This window comes from Eubalaena glacialis, chromosome 1 (assembly GCF_028564815.1).
Source record: "Eubalaena glacialis isolate mEubGla1 chromosome 1, mEubGla1.1.hap2.+ XY, whole genome shotgun sequence".
Lineage (NCBI taxonomy): Eukaryota > Metazoa > Chordata > Mammalia > Artiodactyla > Balaenidae > Eubalaena > Eubalaena glacialis.
Genome location: NC_083716.1, coordinates 197,161,620 through 197,178,813, shown reverse-complemented (window position 1 = coordinate 197,178,813; position 17,194 = coordinate 197,161,620). Strand labels below are relative to the sequence as shown.

General features: G+C 38.0%; 1 protein-coding gene across 3 annotated transcripts in view; it reads right to left on the bottom strand.

The window, feature by feature from the left end:
- Window positions 1–17,194, bottom strand: part of MYO1B (myosin IB) — a 185,902-nt gene that overhangs the window by 27,382 nt on the left and 141,326 nt on the right. For all 3 annotated transcript variants that reach the window (XM_061185944.1, XM_061185927.1, XM_061185935.1), the window contains exons 14-19: window positions 11,935–12,039; window positions 9,785–9,847; window positions 6,251–6,451; window positions 4,799–5,025; window positions 2,040–2,240; window positions 153–246 (exon numbers count right to left, since the gene is read on the bottom strand). In XM_061185944.1, coding sequence (XP_061041927.1) covers window positions 153–246; window positions 2,040–2,240; window positions 4,799–5,025; window positions 6,251–6,451; window positions 9,785–9,847; window positions 11,935–12,039 — 891 coding nt within the window. The remainder of the gene's footprint in view (window positions 1–152; window positions 247–2,039; window positions 2,241–4,798; window positions 5,026–6,250; window positions 6,452–9,784; window positions 9,848–11,934; window positions 12,040–17,194) is intronic.

Sequence of the window (17,194 nt, the reverse complement as noted above, 5' to 3'; positions counted from 1 at the left end):
TATTAAGCCACCCCTTTGGACATTTGCAGAAAAACACAAAAATGTGACATTCTTGGTAGCATCTTGGGTAACATTATAAAGTTAAACATCCTTTAAGAATTTGCCCATATGATTATAACACAAATTCAGAGTGTAACGTTTCGATTACATACTGTTCTTGGGTTTCGAATGAATATCTTTGATCTACCAAAGGAGTACTCTTCCACAGGAATCTCCAATTCATTAAACAAAACCTCCACACCAGCTCTATAAAAATAAATAAAAACAACAAATTTTCTGAGTTACAAAAATAGGTTATCTTATCTTAAAACATATTAGGTTCTCAGCAGTATAAAAAAATAGCTTCATTTCCAAGTATAAATGCTCTTTCAGTAAGCGTCCTTCCATCAAAGAACTTCCAGAGTGAATTCCACAAATTTAACCAAATCCAGTAAATGCTCAAAAAGCATTTTGGGTTTAGAACTACGTATTCTAAGAAAATATGGTATTAAAGACAATTTCTTGATTTCATTAGCAGAGGCGATCAAATATACTTGTAACAATGGACCAACCAGGGCCAGAAGGGTATGCAAGAAACTCACATCTATTTTGAACCCACTCAGTTACTTCTTGCAAACATTTTAAACACTGCTCCTGCTACTCAGATTGTGGGCAGGTCCCAAGGGTGCTAAGTGCCAGGCCAATGGGATGCAAAAGAACACAGGGTAGGAGCAAGGCCTGGACTTGACTCTAATCTCTCCATCCTGGACCCTGGACCCTGCCAATGGGATGCAAAAGAACACAGGGTGGGAGCAAGGCCTGGACTTGACTCTAATCTCTCCATCCTGGACCCTGCCAATGGGATGCAAAAGAACACAGGGTGGGAGCAAGGCCTGGACTTGACTCTGACCTCTACATCCTGGACCGTGGATATAACGTCAGCCTTTAGTACTAAACTTCGTCCCACCAACCTGTGGACTGGAGGCCAGGCTGGGAGTGAATCCTTGTTCTGTGTATTATAGTAGATGCTGACCGTAATACCCTGGAAATTAGCAGTGGGAAATGAAATAGTACCCAGACCCTACGTTATTTGGGTATTGAATTATGCATCAGGGACCACACCATATGTCTGGAGTTTATCTTCTTGTAATACAGGGTGAGTGTCTAATCCTACTGATGTTCCTGTGAAAGGCCAGGTCCAGCGACAATGTGGAGTCAACACCAGTACAGTGAAAGAAAAATCCCCATAAGACAGGCACGTCTGCCCTGCTGTAGTAGTTGGGAGAGCTTCTGTGGCCTGCAGAAAAGGGGCAACTTCTGGGACTGGTGAGAGCAGAAGAAAGGTCACTGCACAGACAAGGCCTGGTTTCTCTTCTGCAGCAGCCCCCCTGCCAGCACACAAGTTCTCTCTGCATGTGAAGAGCTCACAGGGGCTGCTCCATGGGATGAGTCTGCAGTGGTCCAGCACTCTGTCTGTGACGGGATGGATGAGTGCAATTTAGGGCAGATGAGCTGAAAGCCACATGGCCCCAAGTTCTGCCGTATTCTCCAATCCGGCTTTACTCACAATAACACTGACACTGTGAACCCTATCTGCTCCTGTATCTACTTCTCAGTTGGTACAGACTTGGTCAAAGAGTGGGACCCCCACCCTTCACTCACTCTCTCTGGGGTTAATTCCCCAGAAAAAAAACCCCAAAAAGCTGAGAGCAGGGATCCAAGATGCCTCTAACTCTACCCTTGTATGATTCTACACAAATATACCTATCAATACCAAATTCTCCTCCTGCTAACTTGCCACGGCATATTTTAGAAGTTTTATTGACATACAAGTTCCAAATGTGGATTTGATAAGCCGTGTTTAAACCTTAAAGAAAACCAAGACTTCTATAATTAGTAAGAATTAGCACAAAGTAGTATCCTGATGGAAGATGGTCCAAAACAGGTTACAGCCAACTTTTCATAGAATTCTGTTTTGCCTAAACAGCACGTGAAGAAAACAACATGGTATCTGTATGCTTTAAAACTTCATTATTAAATATGATCAATGAATGTCTTACCTTGCTGGTCCTTTCCAATGAGGCCATGTTTGTTTACAAAGCATTTTGTATCTTTCTAAGCAAGGTTCATAGGCCTGCCTGAAGGCGTAGCCTGCTCTCCTCACACGGACATTCTCCAAAAGACCCAGATACCTGACCTGATGACATACTAGACCCTCGTTGAAGATGTGTGCTGCCTTTTTATCATTCGGTTTGATACACCTAAAAGATTACACAAATTTTAGGTTTTAAACTCCTTCTCTTACAGATTTATCTGTCCATGTTTTACAAAGCATCATATATAATTATTTCATGGTGAGATAATTATTTATTATTCTTGGAAAACCTAGTCATTTCTTTTGAAATTATTTCAAATCGTTTTACAAAAACCTTAAGATAACTACACTGCAGATACAGCAATAAAAAAGAATAATACGTACAATAACATGGGTAAATATCACTGACATTCTGTTTAATGAAAGAAGTCTGATGTAAAAGAGTACATATTTTATGATTCCATTTATATGAAGTTCTAGAAAAACTAATTCCTAGTGAGAACTCAGTATTGCTTTACCTCTGGGGAGAGGTAGGGGTGGAGATCGACAGGGAAAGGGCACAAGGGAACCTTCTGGGTTGATAGACATGTTTTATATCTTGGCTTGGATGAGGCTATACAGGTGTATACATAGGTAAATATTCAACAACCTGTACAATTAAGATTTATATATTCTATTGTATTGTACATACATTACATACCTCAATGAAAAGGTTAAAAACACTGCTGTCTCGCTAAATCCCTATTATCTCCCTCCTTTTCAATAGGGCACTTTGCTGCCCATGGAAAGACTACATTTCCCTGCTTCCTTTGCAAGTAGGTGTGGCTATGTGACCAAAATTCTAGCCAGAGCATAAGTAATGTTTGCTACTTCCAGTGTGTCCTTAGAAGGAAGGGACTTGTTCTCCCTTTGCTCTTCTGCTAAATGCTGGCAGGAATGTTGACGTGGTGGAGAGCTATCTTTGACTATATAGATAAGAGGAAATACCCTGGCAACTGCAGAGCCACAACATAGAAGGCGTTGCTCTATTAGCCCTGGAGTCTATACACTTAGAAGTACATAAGAAATAAATGTCAATCTTGTTTAAGCCCCTATTATTTCCAGATCTTGTTGGAGCAATCTCTACATCCTAATTAATATATTGTTAAACATTTACGGTTATGTCTGCCTCACTTCAACTGTCAAATTCCACACGTACATGCAATATATGGACAACTAAATCTTACCTAGTTTGACCTTGGTGTTTTTATGGTTTTCCTTTTACATTTATAAAAGTAATGTCTACTTTTTGGCTTAAGGACAAACAGATCAATGGAGCAAACTAGTGAGTTTGGATCTAGACTCCTACACATACATTCAATTGATTTTCAATAAAGGCATCAGGGCAAATGAATGAAAATAGAGATTTTTTTCTTTTCAATATGTAGTGCCAAAACAACAGGATAACTATATGGAAAAAACAGACCTTAAAATAAATCTGAAACTATAAAGACTCTAAAAATATATATATAATAATATATTCACAACTTTGGAGTTTATTAATTTTCTTAGAGATACATTAAAACCACTGAAAGGGAAGGGGAATAAAGGAACTTTCTGGGGTGACGGGAATGTTCCATGTTTTGACCTGTGTGGTGGTTACCAAAGTGTACACAATGGCGAAAAAACAATGGAGCCATTCACCTAGGATCTGTACATATCACTCCATGCAAATTATACCTCAGTAAAACAGAATCTTAAGGTTAAAAAAAAAAAGTTTACTCAAATGAGAATAACAAAAGCAACTGATCACACAAAGTTTCTTGGTTAATTTTTTTTGAAACTAGGATCCTTAACTTAATATATGTTCTACCCTGTTTGCAATCAAACCAGGGGATTTTACCTATTTACATTTGTTATGAATATAAATATTAGGTCAACAAGTTAAACACAAAAATGTTCTTCACTCTAACTTCCTCATAACTGAATTTTCAAAGACAACTGTAGAAGGTATGTGTGGGTGTGCACCTGCCACATGAAATCTGACCCATCAGACACACACCTTCTATTACTTAGTTCACCAAATATACACATCACTAACTCTAATCCTAGTTGGTCTTTACTGAATTTTGAGAACTAAGATGCCCTAGAAGCAAAAAAAAAAAGAGAGAGAGAGAGAGACCAGATGCTTTTTAAGGAGTTCTTTCTATTGTTTTGAAAAAATTATTTAGATTGTTTCAGAAATCATTACTTTCTCTGGGCCTATAACTCTCACAGGGAAGAAAGAGGCACATACTTCCTCACACCAGACCTGCAACTGAAGCCCCAGTTGCTTCAATGCTCCAAGTCAATATAACAAAAATCCAAAATGAATCCACCAAAACAGTTTATGCAAAACACTTACCAGAAAAAAATTTACATTTTGTTTCTTAACTTGTCATTAAAAAAAAAAAACCCAAAAAACCCAGAAAGTTGAGAACTCCTATGTGCCAACAACCCAATTTCATTAAGTTATCTATTCCCATCCCCCACCACAATTTTTTCTTTTCCCTTTTTAAAATTCCCTATTTTGGGGCCACTGGAGTATTTTTTAAGCAAACCCAAGACACCGTATTATTTGACCCCTAAGTACTTTAGTTATCCCTCTCCTTGGGTTACGCTCAGATTTAAGCAAACAGGTAAATGATCTTCCTTGAGAGTGCCTTCATAATCGAATGGTCAAAGAATTTTATGTGCCAGAAATACCTAATGTAGTTTGGATTCTTGGTCTGTAGGTTTTTCATCAGAGTGGCCACCGATGCCTTGAACTGTGAGCCGGCTGTAGGAGGCCTTTTTAGGTTGATCTTGGCAGGGTTCCCTTCGGGGAACAAAGACTTGATGAGGGCATGGCCAGCCTTCCACATGGCTTGGGACAGGTCTCTATAGAGAAGGTCGTTGTTCTTATCCACAAATCCTTCCACTTGGTACAGCACCTACAAGCAGCAGCACATGGGACTCAGTGGCTGACACACTGCACGCTAGAACATCAAACAACTGTTAAAAATATCCCGAGACTATCTATACTGCAGCCTCTTCTTTCTCCATCAAAAAATCTCCAACAAGTTAGTCACACTCTAATACCAAATTAGCCTCCAAGTTTAAATTCCATCTGTCTAAATCACAGAAGAGTTCAAAATAAATTCTATTACCCTTCAGAATTTGCAAGAATAAACTCCAAAAATGTTATTATAACATTTTCAAAGGATTTTAGGGTTTTTTTGGTGTTCAAGCGTATTTTTGAGGTTTTACTTGTATTTTTTAGTTTACATGTGCCAATTCTAGTGTGTTTAAAAGGAGACAGGGGGAAACTGAGATAACACAGATATTTTCATAGACATCCTAAACCAGCAGAGAAATTGACCAGGAAAGTATCTTTTAATAACATGGGCTAGTGAAAAAAAAATGAAGTACCAAGTTCCAGCATTTTGAAATTAAAGGAAATTTAGATACTATATACTTCATTTTTACTAAAGCCATAATCAGATTTTTTCCCCTTTGAAGTTTGCAAGCTTATTTATAAGAAAGGAGGTATTAACTCCAATCAATAATCATTCAGGACTCCCAAAATCAATCTATTGTCCCAATTGTTTTTAATATTATTTTTATATAGTTGATGACATAAAATTAATTACCCCAACTACTAACCAAATTAATAAATGCTTTTTAAAAAAAAAAAAAAAAAGCAGATGTTTTCTCCAGTGTCGTTTCAAAATTCAATCTAAGAATTCATTATTTTGCTAAATGGTTGGTGCTTTTAAAACCTTACTGTAAGTCTTTTTTTTTTTTTTAACATCTTTATTGGAGTATAATTGCTTTACAATGGTGTCACTATAAGTCTTTAGTGAATGCTAATTTTTTACTGGCAAATCTTCTATCAGCGTCGATAGATCTTTTTTATAGGCTAGCTTTCAGAGCTTGAAAATAATAAAATCGATTTTTAATATATACTTGAACTCTTTCATTAAGTCCACTGGCTTTCCTTTCAGCTCTCAGTATTAGTAAGATTTTGCTCAACATGGTCCAGATTCTATCCCCATTGAACATTTATTGACTCTACACTTTCAGCAGCTCCATTTATCCTCAGGAGCTGGCGCTGGTCAGAACGCCATCTCTGAGGCTGAGGCTCGGGGTCCTCCAGGGGGGCCCGGGCTCCCGCACCTTGCCAGCATAATGCTGGATCCTGAAGCAGCTGTGAGGCAGGGACGTGTCGTTGAGGAACCGGGAACACTTGCTCATCCTGCTCTCAAAGTGCTGGTGGGTGGCGCACACTTGGTTCAGCTTTTCCAAGAAGGTCTCGTCGGTGACCGTGCCCGGCCTCAGGCACTCCTCATCCAGCATGGCCAGGATTCCGTTTGTGTTCTGGGCGAAAGGAGATAAAAGGGTTTCCTTCCTTCCTCGCTGTATTGTTTTAATAATTATTCCTAATTATGCCATTAAACACAATCGACTTAGTCACAAGAAAATTCCGTTCAGGCACAACAAAGAGCAGAGAATCAAAACAAGTAACAAAACGCCCCCCACAGAAATCAGCCCTCTTCCAGCGGGGTCCCAGGTGCGCTGGGGGGTGGGGAGGGAGGGAGTGTCTGCATGAGTCTCCCCCCGCAGCCCATGATGCCTCTCCGACGGCAGAACAGGACTTAGGAGTCACCTCAGCCACCTTAGCGGGCTGATAACTGAAATTCATGTTGTTTAGCAAAAGGCAAGTCAGACCTCAAAGATTCAAAAACAAATCTAAAAGTCAGAAACTAATGTGACAATACTGTCTCCTTATATAACGTGGTCATAAATCACAAAGCATAGTCTCTTAAGGCCATTATTTGATTCATAGCTTGAGAAGGAAATTGGTTTCAGATGTTTCCAAATTGTTCCTGCGTTCAAAATAAAGTTTATTTTCTTGGGGAAAAAAAGTGGTGTGATTCGGGAGGCTGCTTTTAACGATCAATGCAATCAAGCTGTGTTTCAAGAATATCTGTTTAGAATAAAATTCTCCTTCCATATAAAATTTCGAAATGGATGTTAAACACGGGTGAGAATTTGTTTGTTGGGTATTCAGACCCTGTGATCTTATTTATCCCAAAAGCAGTCAGCCCAGCTAAACTGAAGCAAAAATCAGGAATCTTCTACTTTGCTAAATAAAGGCTGTTGTTCCTTCAATTGCCCCTACAGGCCCACACATCTCCATTCCACAGAGAATAATCCACTGACCATGACCCCACCCACTTCCGCCAGGGCAAAGTCCCCCGGGCTCCTCTCCCCTTCTCCTTACAAGGCCATGACATCCTCTGACCAGCACTTATTCATTCCACACAAAATCTGGGGGAAGTGTGGACTCTCAGGAGTCAAGTGTGTTCATAACATCCCCGGAGTAAACATTATTGTTAGGCGATGCTGGAAGGAAACATTTCCTTTATGTATCCAGGCTCCTACGTGAACATGAGTTTCTTCAATCATATATGCAAGGGGATTTTTTGGCTGAGATAACCTAGTTAAATTAAGTGTATTACCACTGTTTTGGTTTTTTTTTCTCCCTTCTTAAAGGTAACTAATTAAGTTCAATGTTACATTTATGAAGAAAAACGTGATAGTCACGACTTCTGAAAGTTAAAATTCCCCCAACAAACTACTTTGGTCACAAAATTTACCAGAAAAAATTTTCAGGAAATCCACTGATTTTCTAAATTTTAGACTAGAGTTTTAAATTGCTTAGGTGGAATATTAGTGTTCACAATCCAACATTGTTTACATTTTTCAAAACAAAGTTTATTTTTTAATTGAAAAATAGTAATGCTTCAGAATATTTTTTTTTAAGTTCAATTTAACCAAAGATGCGGCTTTCAAGAATATCTTGAATACTGAGGGTAAGATACTGGCTAATTAATAATATCCAAAACGTCTTGTTAAAGATGAATAGAAAATGATTTGCTGGACATTTGGAGCCTGTGATTCTATTGCTGATGCACAGCACTCACCTACACTGATAGCTAAAAAGATTGTAGAAAATAAAGTTTATGCATTGTTTCAAATTACTTTGTTATTAAGGCCAGGAAGATTTAGTAAGCCTAAGCTTTTACACACAAATCAGTCTTCTTGCAATCAATTCGTTCATGATAAACTACATGATAAATATGATGTAAAAACAAAAATCTTAGATTCAGAAAGGTTACTAAAAATTATGCAGTAATTTTTCACACTTTAAGCCTTTTCACGTACATAATTTGTAACCTGAAAAATCCCACAGCCCTTGGCACCTGTCAAGTCACACACACACCATCTCTCACATCCCTGAAGCAATCTACGGTCCATACCAGCCATCCCTGGGATCCTACTGAATTTGGCTCCCGAGATGGTCCCTTTATTCTCCTTTATTTTTACTTGAACAGCATGGAGTTTTGTTGTCGTTGTTACTTTTTAAGAAAATTTTTCCAGCTTTACTGAGATATAATTGACATAAAATACTGTGCAAGTTTAAGGTACACAACATGTTGATTTGATACACTACCATAGTGTTAGTTACCTCTATCACATCACATAATTACCATTTCTTTTTTGTGGTGAGAACATTTAAGACCTACTTTCTTAACCACTTTCAAGTATATAACACAGTACTGCTAACTATAATCTCCACACTGTACATTAAAGCCCAGAACTCATTCATCTTACAAGTGGAAGTTTGTACCCTTTGGCCTACATCTCCCCATTTCCCCCAAACTTCAGCCCCTGGCAACCACTATTCATTTTATTCTGTTTCTGAGTTTGTTTTTTTAGATTCTACATATAAGTGATATCATACAGTATTTGTCTTTCTCTGACATATTTCACTTAACATAATGCCCTCAAAGTCCATCTTTGTTGTCACAAATGGCAGGATTTCCTTCCTTCTCATGGCTGAACAATATTCCATTGTATATATACATCACATCTTCTTTATCCATTCATCTGTAGACGGACGCTTAGGTGGTTTCCCTATCTTGGTTATTGTGAATAAAGCTGCAGTGAACGTGGGAATGAAGATAGCTCTTTGAGATCCTGATTCTGTTTCTTTTGGATATATACCCAGGAGTGGGATTGTTGGGTCACATAACAGTTCTAATTTTAATTTTTTATAGGAACCTCTATACTGTTTTCTTTTTTTTTTTCTATACCAAGTTCTATAGCTATTGCACCAATTTATATTCCTACCATCAGTACACAAGGGTTACCATTTCCCCACATCCTCACGAACGATTATCTTTTTGATAGTAAGCACTGAATACTATGTTAAGAGGTCACTAGAATTTTAGAAATGAAATGGATATTTTGACTTGGCAAACACCTTTTTTTTTTTTTGAGTCTCCTCTGATCAGTGCTCATATTTCCAGGAGCTGTGGATTGGACCCCGGTTCCCAGCACACAAGAAAGAATGGTGCACCTAAGGGCATGGCATCTGAGCGTCATGAATGGGCTCTGTGATACGGCAACAGGATGAGCATGGGGGAACCTGGCTAAGTATCAAAAAGTCCAGCTGTCTATGTATGTGTTTGAGAACCATGTGTGATTTCTTAAGGTTGTGATAAAGTTTCCAGAAATCTGTAGTTCTCTGAAGTGTTGAAATAGTGAAAATACAAAAGCTTAACACTGAAGGCAGTGAGATCGTTCGTAAGTAGTGAATTACACTACCAAGAACTTCTTTGGGAAACTGTACCTAATACTCACATTTTCTATTAGGTCACAAATGATAGCATTATTGAAGTACTCAATGTGAGTCCATTCTATGTCCTGAAAAAGAAAACAGAACATAATCAAATCCCATATGATGATGCTACAACACTACCATCTCTAACATAAGACTTTGCCCATCTTACTATACTCCACTTCCTCTCTGAAAATTTCCTTTATAAAAATCAGTGCTGCAAATGTCATCTTCCGGTTCCCAAAACTTTCATAATGCAGCAGTCTAGCACTGACATGATCCGACTGAAACAAACGCCCTTGACCTGTGCTGAGGCTGCCTCCTCTTCCACCCTCCCATCTGTGGCAATTTCCCATGCACTTCGCTGGCCCCGGGCCATTTATTCAACAGGCTCTTGGGTCAGTATTACTTTTTGTATATTTACAATGTTTACAAGGAAATAAGTCAGAACTTGATCCCCAGAATGTAAGGCATAGATTTTTCTGTTCTTAATTTGTAATCACAAGGAAGAAATTAATTTTAGAGTCAACCCCACATTGTAGGGCCGTTAACTATTTCAAATGTAAAAATAGAACAGTGCTAAGATAAGTATTTTCAACATAAGGAAAGACATGAAAACCTATCCACTGGTTCTAACACTAGCTACAAAGCCAAATCTGGGAGGCCAAATGTAATCATTCTGTATCTGCTTACACTCTGTCCGTAAGTGTAAACATTTATTTTTCTTCTAAGGGGAAGAAAGTTAATTCATACGGCAAGCTAAGGATCTTCCTATATACTCTTAGAAGTGTTTTAGACAATCTGTACAAACTGTTTTAAGTTACAGATCAAAGTTTGGGCATTCTCTTTATGATGAGAAGACAGGAAGAGAATGAATCTGGCTTTTAGGATGTTTACGTTACAAAAGGTGCCATTCAAGTATAAAATGTTTCTAAAGCATGATAATCATTCCAAATGAAAGATGAAATATTCATGATTTGGTTTTTCAGTAGATGAGTTATTTTACTAAATCACTGGGAATAATAATCACATTAGAAAAATCTATACTGAGAGGCCAAAAAAAGAGGATTCTGAGTCCTTAATGACTTAAAATAACACTATAGAAAATGAAGAAAAGGAAGTAATATTACTAAAATATTAAAGCAAATAAATGAAAGGGAAACAAAAATATAATACTATATATACAATAAAATTTCTCCTTTTTGTCTGATATAAATAAATTTATACTTAGAAAAACACTGGCTATTTAAAAAATGAAAGGGTGAAAACCAAGTATGTATTTTACAATTAAGGATGAAAGGACTCTGTAAATATTACTTCTGATTATTTTCCAACTACATTCAGTGAGATAATCCATCCACAGCGCTAGTATAATACCTGGCATAGAGTAAGCACTCAACAAATGTTACCTGTTTTTATTATAAATTTTTAAAAATCAATGCTTTTCAAGACTGAACAAAATATTAAATATTAAAATATTGTTAAATACTGAAATAGTAAAGTATTTTCAAATTTATATACGGTGATAATTGACTTCTTTGGTATACAGTTCTCTTAAGTTTTGGCAAATGTGTAGCATCAGGTAACCACCACCACAGCCAGCCTCCAAAATTCCCTTGTGCTGCCCCTTTGCAGTCACACTCCTATCCTCTGGCCACTATTGACTATTAGACACTTTGCCTCTATAGCTTTGACTTTTGTAGAATGACATATAAATAGACTCATACATATGTAGCCTTTTGAGTCTGGCTTCTTTCATTTAGCAAAATGCATCTGAGATTCCTTCATGCAATTGTGTGTATCAACTGTTTGTTCCTTCTTATTGCTGAGTACTAGAACCTTGTACGGATGTACCGCTGTTTTTTTGTCCATTCATCTCAGACTAGTTTTTTAACAGGGTATTATTTTACTTCACTCTACTGGAATCCAGTGAGACTCATGTCGGTCAGCTGATGTTCACTGAGCACCTACTATGTGCTGAGCACTGTCCTGGGCACTAGCAGCAAAGAAAATCGCAGTTAGCTTAGATGTTATACCAAACAAATTTTTAAAAGGTACAATATGGCTAAACTTTGATAAATCTGATTTTAGGGTCATGTTTGTAGAGTCTTCTGAATCCAGAATTTGTATTATGAGTAAAAAAGGAATACTTAAAAATTTTTTTCAACATTACCTCCCGTATATATTCCTCCTGCTCTTCTTTAAGAGTCAGCTCAATGAAGATTTGTTGCAGCTTTTCATTACAATAATTAATAATGAACTGTTCAAAGCTGTTGTCCTATATGGAGAAAAATGAAGACAGCCTTATAAAGCAAGCCATCGGCGCTCCCATGACAATGCCACTCTAACATCTCATTCCACGAGAAACGTCACACACGGTCTTGCAGACCTAACCGCGGCCCAGCACACAGCTCCTAGACAGAGGCTGGCACGTCGCAGGCACCCAACAAACGATTCATGAGTCAAGTGAATGAATGAAGGATACACAAGTTACACACTATTTGGAGAATGAAGAATTTTAGTTGACAAATAAGCAGCCCACAAACATGGTAAAAAAATGAGAAAGAAATACAATTCCCCCTAGAGGATCAGCAAAGAAACAGTGAGATTCATCATCTCTGTCACCCAAGTTCTCAATCTTCCATTCTCAACTCTGGAGCTCAAGAAAGTCTTTCTGACCTGACCTCTTACTCCCCTACTCAGGGTCAGATCCCTCATTCTGACACTTACATACCAGCACTTTTGAAAAATCATGCTATGTGTATACATGTGTGTACATGTGCATTCACATGTATTGATTAGTGTCATATTTATCTGTCTCTCTAGATTGTACATTTCTTAAGGGCAAGGGTTGACCATATATCTCTTGTTCACCAATGGAAGCCCATGCCTGCAGCACCTTTTACCCAGCAAGCACTCAGCGTGTACTGGCTGACTAAATGAATGAAGTGCCCACAAAATACAGACTCAAGGGAAGCAGCACTTCAAAATCATCTCCTAGCTAGAAACTCTCTCCTTTCAGAAGGGTCACACATTTATCACTCTTATGATTCTCAGCAGTGTCTTCTTCGTATCAGAGTTATTGCCTGTGAAGATCCATGCCTACATCATTTCTGAACGACCTGCAGGGCTTAACGTATTGCTGTACATATTGAGGGCACAAATGCATGTCTGTTGGATGAATATACTTCACCAAGAACCACACCATCCCAAAAGAGGTAGATCTAGCAATAAAACTTGTTATTTTCACCTCTATCCCCCTCTTTGCAGAGAGAGGAGATGGTGGCAGTGGGAGTGAGAGATTGTGACCCCACCACTGATAAACCAGACTCTTTTCCCACTGAGGTGGCCAGTCCTGGCCTAACTGGCTATGAGGGTTCACCTGTAACGGCAGAAGCTCGCCACTCCCTGTGAATACAGAGCAGCTGCCTTCAAATCTTTCCATAAATGATGAAATCAAAAGTCAAAGACTTTCTTGAAAGTTGATCTTTCAAAATCAAGTTTGGTGCAACCAGGACAAATTGTAAAATGATACCTAGGATGTAGCATCTCACCACATGCCTTCCTGGAAGGTGGCTAAGGATTTCTAATAACTAGTGAACTAATTAATCTGGGGAGATTTTAAACTCAAAACCATAAATGACACATAAAATACATTATCACTGACTAATCTTTTAATGCTAAATGTAGTCGAAGATAAAAGTTTCTTTCTTTGTTTTAAATCCTGAAGGTTCTTACTTAAAAGGCACACATTTATCACCAAAACGTTCAACAAATATAGTCCTGGACACAAAGGTCATTCCCCAGTACTCATTTTCACGTTACGTTTTAAAATCCATGTGTTCCCATCCTCAGAGCTTAACAATTTAGACCAGAAGCTGAAGTCAGTCTGATATAGATGCCTTACAATCAGTATAAGGCCATTTCTTCATGAGAAAGTCTGGCTTTCTCAGTTTGGTGAAATATATCCCTATATAGTGCTACTACCCCAAATTAAAACTTATAAATAAAATTAAAACTTTAGTGACTTATAGGAGCAGATCTTTGGTTTTTTTAGAAAACAAATTCATGGAGTAAATCCTTTCTGTTATTTAACAGGTCTGTGCCTATGGAGCTATTTAGACAAAATTATGGTAAATTTTCAAATGGCAACTAATGAGGAGAAGGGAGGGGAGAATAACTGGTGTCTCTGACACAGTATATGGCTGTGAATAGCTGGAGGTACGCTTCCAGAACAGGACTATGAAATACACACGAGCAGATTAGAAACCAGAGGCAAAGCTTCACAATTACAACACAACCTAAGGAGTAAGTCTGAGCTAAAGTAAATTTCCCCTCAATTTTTATAAGTTCTTGTATGAATTCTGTATTTCATATCCACACACAGTTAATCAATGGTCATTTACTGCAAACTTCACACAGTTGGAGAAGCTATTAACACAGGAGCATGCAACAGACCAGCACTGCAAACGGGTCATACTTACTGCATTCTGGTGCACAAAGGGACAGATTACACAAAATGCAGTCAGTTCTTAACTTGCAATAAACTTCTAAAAGTAAACACTCATTGACAGTTATTCATTGGTGCAAATGACAGATTTTATCATCCAGGCTGTATTTCTTTTTTTTTCTTTATTTTTTTGGCTGCGCCCCACAGCCTGTGGGATCTTAGTTCCTCGACCAGAGATTGAACCCAGGCCCTCGGCAGTGAAAGTGTGGAGTCCTAACCGCTGGACCACCAGGGAATTCCCCAGGCTATATTTCTGACTGGCACAAAACTTTAGATCAAGACACGTGTCCCATCATCTCAAAAGACAGGACCATGATACCTACGTGTGGTATCTGAACTGGGGTTCTGCTAGGTGAGAGCTATTCAGGATAAAAACAGTCTGACTGAAATAATATACCATATAACTCGCTGGAAGTCCTAAGGCTTCAGAATCTAATACTTCTAATGCTAAATTATCAGGAAAAATAAAATGTGTCTGACACATCCACCAAAAGACTCAGGGACAAAGGCAGTTGGCAGGTCACCGAAAGAGTGAAGAGATTCAGCAAGATCCAGGGCATCCCCCCTTTCCCACCACAGCGACCCACCCCTGTGCTGCATGGGCTGTATCCCCCCTTCAAACACAAACAAGAGGGAAATGAGAGCGTTCTGAAGACAGCCTAAGAACAAAAACTTGACTCTCTGACCTGATCCTGCTGCTTAAAGAACAAAAACCAAAATCAACAGCATAATCATTAAGGCCAAAACCAGCTGACTTCCCCGCAGAAATACCTCAGCCTCTACTGCAAACCTACCTCACAGCCCCCAAACATGTCATGAGTCGTCAGAGCGATTCATTATTGCTGAAAATGAAGGCAATCACATTTCCTCTGATTAACGTTTAAGTTGTTGATAGTGTCCAAATTTTTGGGAAATGAGACTTCACAAATCATTAAAAATAAATTGCAAAAATTTATAATTTGCAGAAAATTAAGGAAATGTCTGGTAACAGTCCATAGAGCTGCAACCTGCACAGGTCCAATTTCTTCATTTATACAGGCATTAAATATCACCCGGTTTTCCCACTCCCCGTTATAAAATAGCTAAACTGGGTCTAGGAACCATCACTTGAATATGAAGGCACCAAAGCAACTTGATATTTGGATGCTTTTTTGGTTTGTCAAGAACTGTGTGGGTGGCTGGCAGTCCCCGAGCCGGGCTCGCTCTTGCACATGGCAGTCCCATGAATCAAAGTCTCCAAAGGAGGAAGCAGGCAGGAGCTGAGTGCTCCCATGAATGACTCACCTCCTCTCCCTCCAGTCTGCTACCCATGCTCCATGCATGGAATTTTTCTCCATTGTCTAAAGCACATTTATCCCTCAAGACTGAGGGATAAACTCATACTCCCAATAAAGGTCATAACTAGTTTATACTCGTAAGTGTCAACCATGAGCTTTCCACTTGGAGTGATTTTGAAAGAGGGATCAAAAGTACTGGCCTGTTACCATATTTGTATATTCTCAGCAAAGAAGGCTAATGATGTCTTACACTCTTTAAGAGAGATATTTAAACCTTATACTCTTTAAAAGTAATGTATATTGAAAGGCAGATGTAAAATAAAGGAGGCAGCTCCATCACCGCCGTCATTAGGATGGTGGATGGGAAGGAATTTGCAGGTGAATATCATGTAGGAAACGGGTGAGGTGTGGTGTGGCAGTTCAAACACTAAGATCATGACTTATTTAAGCAAAAAGTACTATTAATTACATATTTAACTGATGTTTCTCATAGCTCAACACTTTCGTGTGAGGTCAAATTTTGGATATAACAAGTTGGGTGGGGGGTTCCATATTTTACATACAATGTAAAATACATAATATTTTATTTAATGTATTATGTCTCTTGCATAATAAATGAAATGGTACATTTGTCCAAAAGTTATAAAACTTTGTAACAGCACTGTTTAGAGGAGTTGGGCTATATTACTGCTTTAAAATGTGCTGTTGGTCTTAGCAAAGATTTACTTCGTGGAAAGCCCTTGGGCAGTCCCCATTTATAATGCTGTTCCTACAGAAAAATACAGTGCAATTAACAATCCATTTAAAAAAATCACAATGTCAAGAAATGGGCCCCAAAACAAGAACCACTTTTTTTTTTTTTAAGAAAGTAAACTTTAAAAAAAAAAATCCTCAAAATAACAGAAAAACATTTAATATTAAATATTCTCCTTTTAAGACATCCACAAAATTGAATGACTGGCTGAAGTTACAGAAAACTTCCCTTTAAATATGTAACATTTTTCTTCTAGGTACATACTTAACTATGGTCAATTTTAGAAAAATATCAATAGCATTACAGTGCTCTTAAATATTTTTAAATAGGCTTTGATTTAAAAAGTTAAAGCAACAACACTGATGAACAAGCATATACATATTATGAACCATATTAATTCTCACCATTTTCATTCTAAAATTTACTTTAAATTGTCTCCTTTCTCTTCAACTACAAGTTCTCTAGCACATAAAGGACAAAATTAAAGGCAAAAAACTGGAACAAAAAGTGTTGCCTGTAACTAGAATCAATTTTCTTTTAAAAAAATATTTTAGAAAACGAATCCTATAATCATGAGACAAACCTACCTATTGGTCCTACACTGATGCTTCCCCAACTATTAGATTGTTTTATTTGAAACAATCATTGCACCTTGCCTATCACACCCTTACTGTATATGGCCACTTTCAACGAGGTTGTAAGGGCAAGATGAATAAGAGTGCCTGAATCCAAATAACTAGCATTTGGCCTGTACAAAACTAGCTCGATCATACGAAAAGTGAAATACTCAGCCACTGCTGTCCTGCTTTGGTCTACAGGACACTAATAGATTTCCCCAGTAAACTACCCATCCATTCTAAGACCTATCAGATAAGTACTTAGAAAAAAGTTG